The 15,173-nt window shown below is 39.9% G+C and overlaps 1 protein-coding gene across 9 annotated transcripts in view; it reads right to left on the bottom strand.

Annotated features, from left to right (window-relative positions):
- The window catches only part of cadps2 (Ca++-dependent secretion activator 2), a 676,394-nt gene that overhangs the window by 328,586 nt on the left and 332,635 nt on the right, over window positions 1-15,173 (bottom strand). For all 9 annotated transcript variants that reach the window (XM_059977930.1, XM_059977932.1, XM_059977934.1 and 6 more), the window contains one exon: window positions 2,991-3,130. In XM_059977930.1, coding sequence (XP_059833913.1) covers window positions 2,991-3,130 — 140 coding nt within the window. The remainder of the gene's footprint in view (window positions 1-2,990; window positions 3,131-15,173) is intronic.

Raw genomic sequence — 15,173 nt, 5'->3', positions numbered from 1 at the left:
TTACCTTCTCTGACTGAAGCCTTTTCTTGATGGCGCCTCGAAGAGTAGAATCCTAAAGAATTTCCAATTTAACTCTGACCACCACAATGATGGCTGCTCTGTTTGCTCTTGCCTTACTTTAATTTGTTCTTGCCAATCAATCTTGAATGCTGATTGGCTTCTGCTCAATCACAAGGTGCTGCCCTTTACTCAATCAGTGAACCTGACTGAGCTACATCTTCTCAGGCTTCCATTCTCCGATTGGGTGCTGCTCAAGGGCCCAAACTGCTGTGAGGCACTGACTTTTCTATTCAACCGGTGAATCTGACTGAGCTACACCTTCATAGGCTTACAATCAGGCAATGATCAAATTTAGAGAAATTTCCATCCTCTCCAGCAGGGGATACTGAGCATGGTGTCAGAGAAGTTAGAAACAATGAAGGGTGTAAGGGAACTGGTGAGACATATGTCAACTGTGTCCAGATGAAAACTGACAGCACATTTTCTAATATTGTTGCCCAAAAGGGTCAAGGATAGATCACCTGAAGACATTATATTTAATGGGAGCAGGAGCTGTAAAATAATTAATACCATTGATACTTAAGGATAGAATCACAGAGGGAAAAGGTCAACTGAGTGTAAAGTTTATCCTTGCTCTTGAGTAGTTTATTAAAATGGCTCATTAATTTTTGCCTTCGATTAAGGCTGAAATTCAAATTCCTGCATATTCAGTGAAATCAAAATTGTGAAAGGAATATGAACCACAAACTGCAATGCATTCCTTTTTCAGAAAATCAGAAAATCTTCAGCTGGTAGAGCACAAACCCAGGGCTGATCAAACTAAATGATTTACACACAGGTTCTGCTGTAAATAAGAAAGCAACAGTCATATCCTTTACCCCACCCATCCCCCTGTAATGTGTCAATTGACTCATTTTATGGACTGGACAAATGACTTTTGAATTCACAACCAAATACAGAAAAATAAAGGAACTGCAACACCTTCCTACAACATTTACAAGCATTAATTCTAAACAACTAAAATATTGTTACATTAAAGATAATCTATTTATTATAATATTTGAGATTCAAAGTATATTTATTATCAAAGAGTGTATAAATTATAAAGCCTTGAGATTTGTTTGCTTATAAGTAGCCACAAAGCAAGAAACCCGAAAGAACCCGATTAAAGAAAAAAGACCAACATCTGATGTGCAAGAGAAAGGGGGAAAAACACAAATTATGTAAACAATTGAAGCCACAACAACATTCCAAACAAAATTGGATCCTCAGGTCCGTACCATGGAGTAGGCCCGAAGCCTCACTTGTCAGTTCATCATATTAGTGGTACAGAGGACAGCATTCTTCTTAGACTCAGCACCACATTCACAGATATATTTAAGACTATCTTTGAAGCTTTCATCGCACCTTTACTAATTTCAATTACCATATTCTAATCATACATCTCTGCACATTGTTGCTTATTGTTAGACACTTATGTGCTTTACATTTCTAGTGATGCCTCCTACAGCTTATATGTATTCATTAGCCCAGATAAAAACTGAACCACAATATACTACAAATTGTACCATACAGAAGCTTAGAAATTACCACCTTTTAATAGTGTTAAAACAGCATTATAGGTCATCATAATTATGCCTGGGGGATGATTGGTAGGGAAGGGTGAGTGGATAAGGGAGTTGCAGAGAGACTATTTCCTGTGGAAAGTGAAGAGCGGAACAGAGGGGGCAGGTGTGCCTGGTGGCTCAATTTAGAGAGAATTATGCGATGTATGCGAAAGCTCACAGAGTGGTAGATGACGACAAGGACTGCTATGTTGGTAATGGGGATGGGGTTGAGATAAAATGTAGAGAGATGTGCAGGAAAGGAAGGAGATATGTGTGAAGGCAGCATAGGCAGTGGTGCAGGAGAAACCCCATTTTCTGAAAAAAGGGAACATCTGACATATCCTTGAATCAAAGCCACATCATGAGAAGAGACAGAGTGGAGATAAAGTAACTGAGAAAAGAGAATAGCATCTTTTCAAGTGACAAGGTGGGAAGAGGCATAGTCAAGGTAACTGTGGGAGTCAGTACATTTGTAAAAGATATTGGTAGATAACTGGAGACAAAGAGTTCAGGGAAAGAGAAGGAAGTGCTGGAGAAACACTGAGTAAATTTGAGAGTGGGGTGTAAGTTGATGGTGAATTTGATAAAATTGACTAGCTCTGCCGGGCGCTGGAAGCAGCACCAGAAGTGTTTTCCAATGTAGTGGAGAAAGAGTTGTGATGTGTTACTGGTGTGGGTTTGCAACACACACTGTTCCACGGAGCCAACAACAAGAGAGGCATAGCTGGGCCCATGCGAGGGCCCATGGCAATACCTCTGTGCTCTACAGAAAGTAGGAGGAGCTGTAAGAGATGGTGTTAAGGGGGGGGGGGGGTACCAGTTCTGCCAGATGGAGGAAAGGCCTGATGAAGGATCTTGGGACAAAATGTCGCCTGTTTGTTTCCCTCCACAGATGCAGCCTGTGTTTCTTCAGCACTTTCCTGGGCGATATAAAGTCATTAAGTGAGCAAGAGTCTTTCTTCAAATAGCAAACAAAGGAAATGCTAGTGATGTATATTTTAACTAATTTAACACAATATATCTGTGTTAAATTAATTAGAGCATGTTGGCCTTTCATTTGTTGAGACAATACAGAGAGGTCAAGATCAAGCAGGCTCAATAGAGGATAGTCCATAATTTCTAACGTTAACAGTGAGGCAGTATTTATGAAAAGAATCTTCAATGTCTCCCACCAGGTACATTGGATAATCACGTTCTGCACAACTTAAATGATTTCAAAAAAAACCCCTAACTTCCTAAATCCAGTGCAACTGAATGTGATACTGTAAACTCCTGCAAATGGCAAGAACCATTTCCCCCTAATGTCCCCAGATTTCATGTGTACCAGAAACCCGCTGTTACGCTTTCCATCTGTAAAAAGTTTCATTACTACTGCAGACTTACCCACAATGCTTCATGTTAGGAGGTTTATCCATTCTTACTGCTAGCCGAATTTTCAGATCTGAATCTTGGCTATTTTTTGGAGTAACCATCTTGTGCAATTCGGGTGCCTTTGGACTATTGGAAGTCGGGTAAAGAATTACCTGAAAAACAGTGACAAGCTTCATATCAGCAGAATGATAACAGACACTCATGTCTTCAAGAAGTAAGAAGTTGAGTGCAGAACTGGAGAGTCCCCTTGCCATTCTATTGTGATCAGCCCAGCTTCTCTCAGCTGCTGTTGATAACCCCCGCAGCAGATCTGACTTCAAACTACATGTTAATATTGCAGCAGCTTCCTATGATGCCCTCAGGTGTAAAAACCCGTCTCAGAAGTGAAAGGAATGTCAACTCCATGGAAGAAGATTGAAAAAGATTAGTTTTATTTGTCACATGTATGTCGAAATTGAAACATACAGTGAAATGAGTCATTTTGCATCAACGACTAACACGGTATGAGGATTATGTCTGCAAGTGTCACCATGGGTCCAGCCAACACAATCACAATCACAAGCTCCATACACAAGCTCCAAACTGGTGATTGCTGGCACTGTAAAGTGATTGCACTTATCACTATGCTGTCCTAGGGTCGGTGGAAGGTTATTGAAAACTGTGATAAGGCAATGTTGCTGTGTTGTTACCAAAAACCAATTGATCCATAGAAATTTGCCACTGTCAAAATAAGATTTGGTGTAAAGTCAAATCAAATCAATCAAATCAAGTTTAATTATCATTCAAACCATACATAGATACAGCTGAACGAGACAGCATTCCTCTGGGATCAAGGTGTAAAACATTCAAAATAGCAAGCAGCCATTCAAAAATGGCAAGTAACATAATTCAAAATAGCAACCGAAGAAGCATATTCACTCAAAAGGAAAACATAAACATGGTCCAAGACCCTGAGTGACAATGTCGAGCAATCAATGCTATAGTCTCATAGCAGTGTACAGATGCACACAATCCAGCCTGTCGTTTCACCCCTCAAACATGGGAGAGGCCAGGTCCCAGCCAAGCTCGGACGCCATGCTGTAAACACTTCTGTGTCTCTCACCTGGCCTGCAGCAGCAGGCAAGCCTGAGGCTTGAGGCCTATAAACAAGGCTACACAGCTCCCATGTCATCTGTCCCCGCACCAGACAAAGGTAACAGGCCTGCAGCAGCTTACATTATCACTGTCCAACAGAATCTTGCAATTGCAAGTGAAATGTCTGAGATAATTCCCCACATATAAATTCAATACTTCTGAGTAGCGGTCAACAACACAGCCTGCAGCCAGGTCAGCTCTTCTGAATCCAAACCGGCTCCTCCGACACACCGGCAGAATCCTCCGATTTTCCAAAGGGCTCCTCGACACCTCAGCCAACTCTCTTTCAACATCCTGGCCCTCTCTCTCTCTCCAAGATCCGACACCAGTCCAGCTACTCTGATCAATGAGCAGCTCACTGACGGAGTTGCACTGCGGTACCTGATATTCTTGGAGTAGAATTGTCTTTGGATTGTAAAAACTAATTTTACAAAGAATAAAAGCACCTTTGGTTGGCTCCAGAGAGGAGCTGCATTCTCACACTCTGCCGTCTTACCAGAAGAGAGAGATGCAGAACCAGAGGTCATGTACGTAGCCTTGGAAGGATTAAATCTGTTCTCTGGAGAAGAAACTAGTTCAGATCAACAAGATTAGAAATGAAGAAAGTACTGAATTTAGCGGAGATTACTTTATCGCATAAGCATACCTGAATAATATCGAGTGATTACTTGTGTCCTAGAGAACATTATGATGTGACCAAAGGGGTCACTATTGGCTGTCAGGTATGTGCAATCGATGAAAAGACAGAACACAAACAATGCAACTTTGTTGATTATATAAAGCTGTCCGGCAAAGTGAACTACAAAGAGATGATGTCTGCAAAGGTGGATAGATAGAGCAACAAGAAGACAACTGGTGTACAATGTGAGAAAATGGGGAGAAGAACAGGCAAACAGTATACTTTACAATGGTAAGAAGCTTGTAAATGTTGGTATAAAGGGGATTCTCGCATGGCTAGTTCATGAGATCTGAAAGTAAATAGGTAGGAACAGCAAGCAATTAGGAAGGCAAATGGTATTTTCACCTTTACTGTAAATGCCTTGCTGTGATCGTACATAGCTTGGGTGGGACCTCATTTTAAGAAATGGATGGTCTCTTTATGAAAAGAAAGAGCTACTTAGCTTGGATCTTAAAAAAAATAGTGGCAGAGTGGAAATGTAGAATGAAAGCCGACAATGCTGAAAATCCTCAGTAGATCAGGTTAATTATGTGGAGAGAATTAATGCTCAGGTTGGAGAGCTTCATCATAACTAGGAAAGAGAGATTTGCAGTTTGCTAAACTGCAAGGAATCAAGGGGATTAGAGACTTCTCTGGGCTGAAAATGGGATACATTTCTAAGAATAAGGTTTCTGATTAATGAGTGAATGGAAGCTGTTTATTTATTTATTGGGTGCAGATTAGGCTCTTCCAGTCCTCGAGCCACCCCACCCAGCAATTCCCCCCAGTTTAAACTTAGCCTAATCATGAGACATTTTACAATGACCAATTAACCTACCAACAGGTATGTAGGTCTTTGGACTGTGGGAGGAAACTAGAGCACCCGGTAGAAACATTTGCGGTCATGGGGAGAAGGTACAAACTCATTGTCATTGGAGGGAATTGAATCCTGGTCACTAGTACCGTAAAGAGACATCTCATTTAGATTCCATTCCATTTAGATGTGGCAATCTATAGACCATATTCTGGGTGCATAAAACAAAAATTGAAAATGCTGAAAATATTCAGGTCAAGCCGGATCTGTGGGAAGAGAAAGAGTCAATAATTTGAGTTGGAGGGTCTTCTGACCTGATGAGTGTTTTCTTTTTTTACTATAGCCAGAGTTAGACAAATTCACGAGACTGATTACTGCAATGAGGGAGTAGTCCATTAGAGAAAGTACGAGGAAGTGTTAGAATAGGAGGTGATTGCATTGAAAAATAAAAGATTCATCAAAGGTTGCAGAGAGATTATTTCCTCTGGTTAGGTCTAGGAATGAGTGATGGCAAGTTCAGTGGGAGATATGGCAATAAAGATAGTCTGAAATTGTCTTGAATTTCTAAAGTGGCTTTTGATTAGCACTGGATAATGAATAACAAAATTATCCATTATGACTTTACATTTTCAAGCATACATAAGGACAGGTGAACTGGCTGTTAAAGTGGCTAGTCAGAGAGTGATTTAACATAGAAACAGACCCATTTAGTCTATGTGGTCTCTGCTGACCATCAATCACACATATTACACTAATCCCCTTTTTTTATTCTCCCCACATTTCCAGCATCATCCCCCTCTCCAACAGATTGTATTCCATAACTGCACCCTAGAGGCAATTTGCAGTGGATAGTTAACCTCAAACAAGAGAGAATCTGCAGATGCTGGAAATCCGATCAACAGACACAGAATGCTGGAGGAACTCAGCAGGCCAGGCAGCATCTATGGAAAAAAGTGCAGTCGGCCCGAAACATTGTCTGGCATGGCCTGCTGGGTTCCTCCAGCATTTTGTGTGTGTTGCTTGGATAACTAACCTACAGTTCACACATCTTTAAAATGTGGGAGGAAACGAGGATGGTCAGAAGAAACTCATACAGTCACACAGAGAACATGACAACTCCACACAAACAGCATCTGAGATAAGGGTTGAAGCCAGGTCTTTGGCATTGTGAACCAGCAACTCCATTATTCTGTCATGAGGGGAGATTGCTAGATGGACAGAGAGAAATTTTCAAGGATATATTCAAATCTTTCTTGAAGAAGTGTAACATTTCTGTTGTCTTGTGGGAACCTCTGGTCCTCAGTCACTCAAATTTGAGAAGATTTGGGATGGAATTGAGAACAACGAGTTTCTTCACTGGATGTTCACAAAAGCTTATGTAAGTCATAGAAACAGCAGTTCAACCTTTCAAGTAGCTCCCAACTTATCTGTTGAAGTGTCTCCTGTCCCCAAACCAACTCTTCATACAACATCAGAATCTACAGAAGTGCACTGGAAGCAAGTAACCTTCAATTCTGTGGACTGCCTAAGACCACCCATGTCAGAGCCTGCAGTAGTCTTCCAGGCAGAGGAGTGCATTAGGAGGACTGCTAGGTCTGAGTGCATATTAATATACCAAGATAGTGAAAGAGAACTTTTGTTCTGTGCATCAGTGATGGGGGATTACAGTTACCTGGATTGAATGTCAGAGCTGAGATCAATGGTCTTCAATATGGTTAAAAGGAAATTGTGGGGCTAAAAAACTTGTTTCACGCAGAGTGAATATTGGGGAACTGATGCTAATGGCACAAAGCTAAGGTAAGCTAGAGACAAAACAGCCAAAGATGACATGAGAAGCTCTCTTACACAGTAAGTAGTTAGGACGTGGGATGTACTGTCTGATAGGACAATGGTTATTAATAGGAACCTTTGGAAGTGAAATTGGCCGAAAACACAGAGGTGAGAAAATAATGCAACAATGTCAAGAAAAGGTAGGGGCATCGTTGGCGAGAAAGAACAACAGACTACAAATCAGTGAATTTGAATGAATCGAAGACAATGGAAACAGTTCTTGCTGCATGCTTGGGGATGGAGACTGCCATTTTTCAAGACACTCTGTTCTCCATTTTGTGAGCTTGAAGTGCTTGACTTGATCAATGTTTTAAAGAAGACACAATGATGCCCCAGATAATCTGCTGGACTGGAGATAATTTCCAAATAAGAAGTTATTTGTGAGATGTTCTTTGGTTGGATATAACATGCAGGTTTGTGAATCTTGGGATTGGTGCCTGCCTGGACTGATTTAAGCTGGTTGCTGATTTAGAGCAAAGATCCATAAATTATTGACTTCATGATGGGAAGAGGGGAATAAATAGATGCTATCTTGCAGCATAGCCAATAACATGGTGTAAAGGTCAGACACATGACCTGTGGGCAATGACACTGCTATGCGATATTTGAATTGGTAAAAACGGATATAAAAGTGGATACTTCATGTGCACTGGTGGCAGTAACTTCTAAGAATACCCATCACAGATACAAGTGTGAGCGACCCAATGTGGAATATGTGATGAGTGAATCGGGACTATGAGGAATGCCTGGCCAGTGTAGACTCCTTTGCCCAGGTAATACCTTTGCTATTCTTTGATTGTTCAGGAGAGTCAAGGATACTTAGCAGGTGTGCACACAAGGCATTTAGTGTATGAATTCACATACTTGTTAGCTTAGACAATAAAGGTACTTGTCGGTAAATACAGATCTTTCTGTGCCTCACTAATCATTGTTATAAGGGGTGATTCTTATAACAGGCACAGAGTTGGGATTAATTTTATCACTCCTCATATAAAACAGATGGACTTCAAGGGTCACCTCTGCATTATAGATAAAAATCATGACCTTAGGAATATCCAGGACAGAACTTGTGATTATGTCATCTGCGAATGGAGAAGTTCTTGAACTGTGCACCATCTATTTTAAAAATCTTCTAAATAATCTTAACATAAACATTCTCAACAATCATGTGGTTAAGAACTAATCTTCTGAACTAATATCCAGATATACAGTATATAATTGCAAAGATTTAAAAAATACCCAGTAATTCTCCTAGAAATAGTACATTTCCAGTCAGTGGCCACTTTATTAGGTACCTTTGCTCATTAATGCTAATATATACCCAGCCAATCATGAGACAGCAACTCAATGCAAAAGGCATACGAATGGTCAAAGGTTCAGTTGTTCAGCCCAAACATGAGAATATGGAGAATAAATGTGGCCTAAGTGACTTTCACTGTGGAATGATCTGCTGACAGGAGGGCTTTGAATATCTCAGAAACCCCCAATTTCCTGGGATTTTCACGCACAACAGTCTCTAGTTTACAGAGAATGGTGTGAAAAATAAAGAAAGTTGCAGATGCAAAGGTGAGTTGCAGTTCCGTGGACAAAAATGCCTTGTTAATGTCTGAGGTCTTAGGAGAATGGCCAGTCTGTTTCAAGTTGACAGAAAAGCAACAAATAACTCAATTAGCCATGCATTACAACTGTGGTACAGAAGAAAATCTTTGAATGGGCAACATGTTGAACCTTGCAGAGGATGGGCAACAGCAGCAGAAGACCATAAACGTACACTCAGTAGCCACTTTATTAGGTACCTCCTGTGCAGGACATACCTAATAAAATGGATACTGAGAGTATATTCGGACACTGCTCATTCCAAACGAAGTTCAAATGGTGAACCTCTGTAAATTGTAGATTAAAGTTTACATTTGCAGATCAATCATTCATAAAGAAATAATGAATACTTTTACTTTGATATTCATTGAATTAAATTAAATTCAGAATCTACCTGGCAAAAAATCCCTTACACTTTGGATTTACACAAAAGTGATCTCTTCCATTGCTGATAAGATGTAATACAGTAAACAAGGGATTAAGGTAACAAAAATGTGTTTACTCAGTTTGCGTTTGTGCATTAAAGAATGTGTTTACTAAAGTGTTTTTATGATAGTTCAAAGAACTTCTTATGCCTGAGGATAGAGTCTTGGCCCGAAACGTTGTCTGCTCGGTTCCACAGATGCTGCCCGACCTGCTGAGTTCTTCCAGCATGTTGTACTGTTTGTTAAGTTTTTTTGATAAGCTTCCTTTGCAAATCTTTGTACAGGGACTCCATTAGCCATTGTTAATGTACTGGAAGGTATACTCATTATTTAATGTAATTGTTAAAGTCAGAAAAAGTTTATTGATGTAAGCTTACCCTGAAACTACTCAAACATACAATATGCAACACCAAATCTAAAGAACCTTATATCTTTGATTTCTCTAACATAAATATTCATTAAATCAGATGATCTTCTGAGGACAATGCACACATCATTTCTTCTTTGTCATCGACCTTTGCAACATACAAGAAAGGCAGTTGATACATGCCAGTGATAATAAATCTGATTCTGATATGCTATGTGGCTGAAATAAGCTCCCCAAGTAAATCTCACTTACTATTACAGTGGATCCCAGTTAACTGGGACACATCATATGTTTGGATTACCCATACCTTGACCACCTGGATACATTAGTGTCTTACTTCATCTATATCATGCCTGTAAATGTGATGAGCAAACTGCACGGTGACAATAAACTCCAACTTCACCAATGGGTAGCAGATGTGTTCTTAATGTGAGCTCATTTATTTTCTGAAAAATAGGTGTTTGGCTGTTTATACTAAGAAGACCTCTTTTGACACCTCATACTGAATTAACAGCATGGCAGGGATCAACATATTTGACAGCTGCAAAACATATCATGGAACAAGTACGTTGAATCTCAGTAGATCTCTTCAGTCCATAGAGAACAGAATTGTAAGACCCAGCTATTAGTAGGAATGGCAATTCTACCAAAAAACTTATCACAGCTTGCAATAATTACCTCAGGTGACTTATTGCATAATTATATTTCATTATCCTGATGCAAATTGAAAAAGGCAACTTCCTAAACTCATAAAATTTAAATGCACTTTTAGAGATTAAATATGCTACTCCTCTCCAAATAAAATATTTTCCAAAATGGCAAGCATAGGTTGATTTTTGTTCATTCTTAATCATAACATATGTTAGACTGCAGGAAGTATTATTTTTAAAGACATCCTTGACAGTTGACAAGTTTCTGGAGTTAGAAAGCATGCAAAAGAGTGAACAAGTTGTTCTAAATATGCTTGGTAATTGGATAAATTGTTGAACATCCCAGAAGCAATAAGTCATTTCAATCTATTGTATTCTGACTTCATTATGTGCAGCATACCAACTGGTTTGTTGATGTGAGGAAGGATTATGTCTGGGCAGGTATCCAGCTTTTTAAGATGGGAATAATTGTGAAAAGGCATGCTAAATAAGTTGATGAAGCAATCTACGCAAGGTAACTTTATTTCAAATATACTATATAGTTAATGTGCTGAGAATAGTGTGAAGTGAAAAACAATTTCCCATTACATTATCGTACATGGACCAGAACTTAATGAAAAATAAAGATGCGGCTAATGTTTTTTGCCCTATCTATGTAAGAAAACTGCAAATCCAGGAGCAGATGTGCAGTTAAATGTAGCTATCTAACAGCATCTGTCCAAGTTCTGCTCCTCTACTGTTAGATTCACAAAGGATGGCAGCTTTTGGACAATTGACCCACGAATTATATGCAATGAATGGTAGTGTGCTTTGCATGGAAGGTCAGGACTAAATTTGGAATACAGAGCTGACATTTCGGGTCAAGACTCTTCACCAGGACCATGCAGAGTTTGTGTTTGAGTGATCCATTGCTGAAAATTCTTTACAATTACGTATTTTGTTTATTTTCTCCCCCTTCTGACTTCATCCCATTAATCCAATTTCAAGTTTCTTTTCATAGTCTGTTGGTAATATGATTTAGCATGGAAATTAACCACACACATTTGTATCCTTCTCTATACTTTCATATTATATTCTGAGGTTCATTTCATAATCTTTCAATTGGATTACCTGGACTGTGGGTACAGTTACTCTATTTTGCTCTGTAATATATTAGCTTACGTTTCCAGCAATTTCCTTAGTAAAAGCCTAAATATTTTTGAATTGGAGCCTTTATAAACCCTTGAATACCCAATTACCCAAATGAAATTTTGCAAGGAGGACATTGCACTGTGGCAAGTGTGGAAAATGGAAATTACCCCGATTCTTTCAGAGTCCACATACTCGGAAGAGCGTAACCCAACTGTTCAACTGACCTCATTACCGCCGCAAGGTTCTCTGACAGAGTCACGAAGAGATGAGGTTCTGCCACTTGATATGTACTGGCAGAACGTGCCGTTAAAAATTTCCAGGACTCTGAGCTCAGTTGTGCTCATTTAACTAAGGATCCCTGGGGCTGTACATCGAGAAATGTCCCACGGCCACAGAATATTAACTGCCTTTATCTCTCTGCTTTATACCACCAGCCTCTCACCTTCCATCCTCATGATATGCTTTTTGGAGATCGCTCTTATTCCTTCACTTCTTGCATTCCTCCCTTGCCTTTTTGCTTTCATTTTTTCTGTTTTCTTATGAGTATCTTACCTCTCTTTACAGCAACAGAACTTTTGTGTACCGTATGACCATAAGACACCAGATCAGAATTTATGCAATCGGCCAGAGACTGCTCCGCCGTTCTATCCTACCTGATTTATAATTCCTCTCAACCCCAATCTCCTATCTCCTTCCTGTTAGCTTTGACACCCTTACTAATCAAGAAACAATCAACCTCCACCTTAAATATACCCAAGACTTGGCTGCCATTGCCATCTGAGGCAATGAATTCCACAGATTCACCACCCTCAAGCCAAATAAATTCCTTCTCATCTCTGTTCTGAATGGATGTCCCTCTATTCTAGGGCTGAGCCTTCTGGTCCTAAACTATAGGAAACATCCTCTCCATGTCCATTTTATTTAGTATTTTCAATATTCAATAGTTTTCAGTGAGATCCCCCTCATTCTTCTACAGGCCCAGAGCTAGCAAATGCTTCTCATAAGTTAACCATTTCATGCCCAGAATCATTCTCATGAACTGCCTCTGGACCCACTTCTTTCTTAGATGAGGAGCTCACAAATCTCCAGATGCGCTCTGACCAATGCCTTATAAAGCCTCAACATTACAGCCTTGCTTTTATATTCTAGTTCTCTTGAAATGAATGCTAACATTGCATTTGCCTTCCTGACCACCAACTCAACTGCAAGTTAACCTTTCGGGAGTCCTGCACAAGGACTCCCAAGTCCCTTTGCATCCCTGATTTATTTATTTATTCATTGAGATACACTGTGAAATAGGCCTCTCCGGCCCTTTGAACCACACTGATCAGAAAACCCCGATTAAGCCCTAGCCTAATCATGGGACAAGTTACAATGATGAATTAATCTAACCAGTATGCCTTTGGACTGTGTGAAGAAACAGGAGAGCCAAGAGGAAACCCACGTGGTCACAGGGAGAACACCCAAACTCCTTATAGACAGCAGTGGGAATTGAACCTGGGTCACAGGTACTGTAAAGTGTTATGCTAATCACAATGCTACTATGCTGCTCCATTTAGAATTGGAATATGCTCCTGATTTAGAAAATTGCTTATGCCTTTATTACTTCTACCAATGTGCATGACCATACACTTCAATACACTGAATTCCATCTGCCATTTGTTTGCCCATTCTCCTAATCTGTCTAAGTCCTTCAACAGACTCCCTGCTTCCTCAACACTACGTGTCCCTCCATCTATCTTTGTACAATCTGCAAACAAAGTCATCAAATCCATCATCCACATCATTAGCAGTTGCAGTAATATACACAAAATGCTGGAGGAACACAGCAGACCAGGGCTCCAGAATCTAGGGATTCTTGAAAGATTTTTACTAATGCATCCACAATCTTTCCAGCTACCTTGTTCAGAACCCTGGGATGTAGTCCATCTGATTGAGGTGAGTTATTTAACTTCAGAACTTTCAGTTTCCCAAATACCTTTTCCTGAGTAATAGCAACTACACTCATTTCTGTCCCCTGATGGTCTTGAATATCTGGCATACTGTTGGAGTCCTCCACAGTGAAGACTGACAAAATACATCCACCATTTCCTTGCCCCTAAAACTAACACTCCAGCATAGCTTTCCAGCAGTCCAATATTCACTCTCACCTCTCTTTTACTCTTTATATATCTGTAAATACTTCTGGTGTCCCATTTTATATTATGGAATAGCTTACCTTCATATTTCATCTTTACTCTCCTTGTTGCTTTTTAAGTAGCCTTCTATTGGTTTTTAAAAGCTTCCACTAATTTCTGTTACATTTTATGCTCTCCTTTTAGCTTTTAAGCAATCTTTGACTTCCCTTGTCAGCCATGGTTGTCTCATGCTCCTTTTAGAAAACTTCTTTGGGATGAATCTATCTTGTGCCTTCCAAAATTGTTCGCCTTTTTGCTGGCATCCTTGCTATTGTCCCCTTCCAATCAACTTTCACCAGCTCCTTTCTCATAACTCTAGTTCCTTTACTCACCTGTAATCCTGATACATCTGAATTTAGCTTCTCCCTCTCAGACTGTAGGGTGAATTCTATCATATTATGATCACTGCCTCTTAAAGGTTCCTTTATCATAAGCTGCTAATCAAATCCGGTTTATTACACAACACCCAATCCAAAATTGCCCTTTCCCTAGTGGGCTCAAGCTCTTCTAAACTATTTGGCCCTGTTACCTAAACTTTATTCTCACATCACATCTTCACTCTCTTTAAAGGACACATATGGCTATGTATTTGCCATGATTTTAACCATCTCAACTATTCTGCCTTGTAGGTTGCCATTCTTTCCTCTCTATGCAGTGTATTTGATTATATCCTCCTTCGAAGATGCTTATCTTTTCTTCAATACCTTATGTTCTTCAGAATTTTTCTCTCCAATTCCTCTTATTTCATGTTCCAATTAATGCCTAATTTGAATTCATATGGTAAAATTTCAAGAAGTCTTCAGACCATAAGACCTTAGATACAGGAGCAGATTAAGGCTCTTTGAAACACTAAGTCTGCTCTGTCATTTCATCATGGCTAATCCATGTCCCTCTCCATCCCAACCTCCTGCCTTCTCCCCGTATCCCTTCATGCTCTGACTAATCAAAAGTCTATCAACATCTGCCTTAAATATACCCAATGACTTGGACTCTAGAGCTGCCTGCAGCAACAAATCCCACAGAATCACCACTCCCTAACTAAAGGAATTCCTCCTCAGTTCCATTCTAAATAGATGTTCCTCTACTCTGAGGCTGTGTCCTCTAGTCTTAGACTCCCCCACCATAGGAAACATCTCTCCACATCTACTCTATCGAGGCCTTTCAACATACGACACATTTCATTGAGATTCACCCCCCTGCCTTCTGAATTCCAACTTGATGGCCCGAGCCATTAAACACTTCTGATATGATAAGCTTTTCAATCCAGAATCATTTTCGTGAATCTGATTTGAACTGTCTCCAATGTCAGCACATCCTTTCTCAGAAAAGGGGCCCAAAACTGCTCACAATACCTCAAGTTGAGGCCTTTCTAGTGCCTTATAAAGCCTCAACATTACATCCTTGTTTTTATAT

Source organism: Hypanus sabinus, chromosome 8 (assembly GCF_030144855.1).
Source record: "Hypanus sabinus isolate sHypSab1 chromosome 8, sHypSab1.hap1, whole genome shotgun sequence".
Lineage (NCBI taxonomy): Eukaryota > Metazoa > Chordata > Chondrichthyes > Myliobatiformes > Dasyatidae > Hypanus > Hypanus sabinus.
The sequence above is the reverse complement of the archived record's forward strand: the minus strand, read 5'-3'. Positions and strand labels throughout refer to the sequence as shown.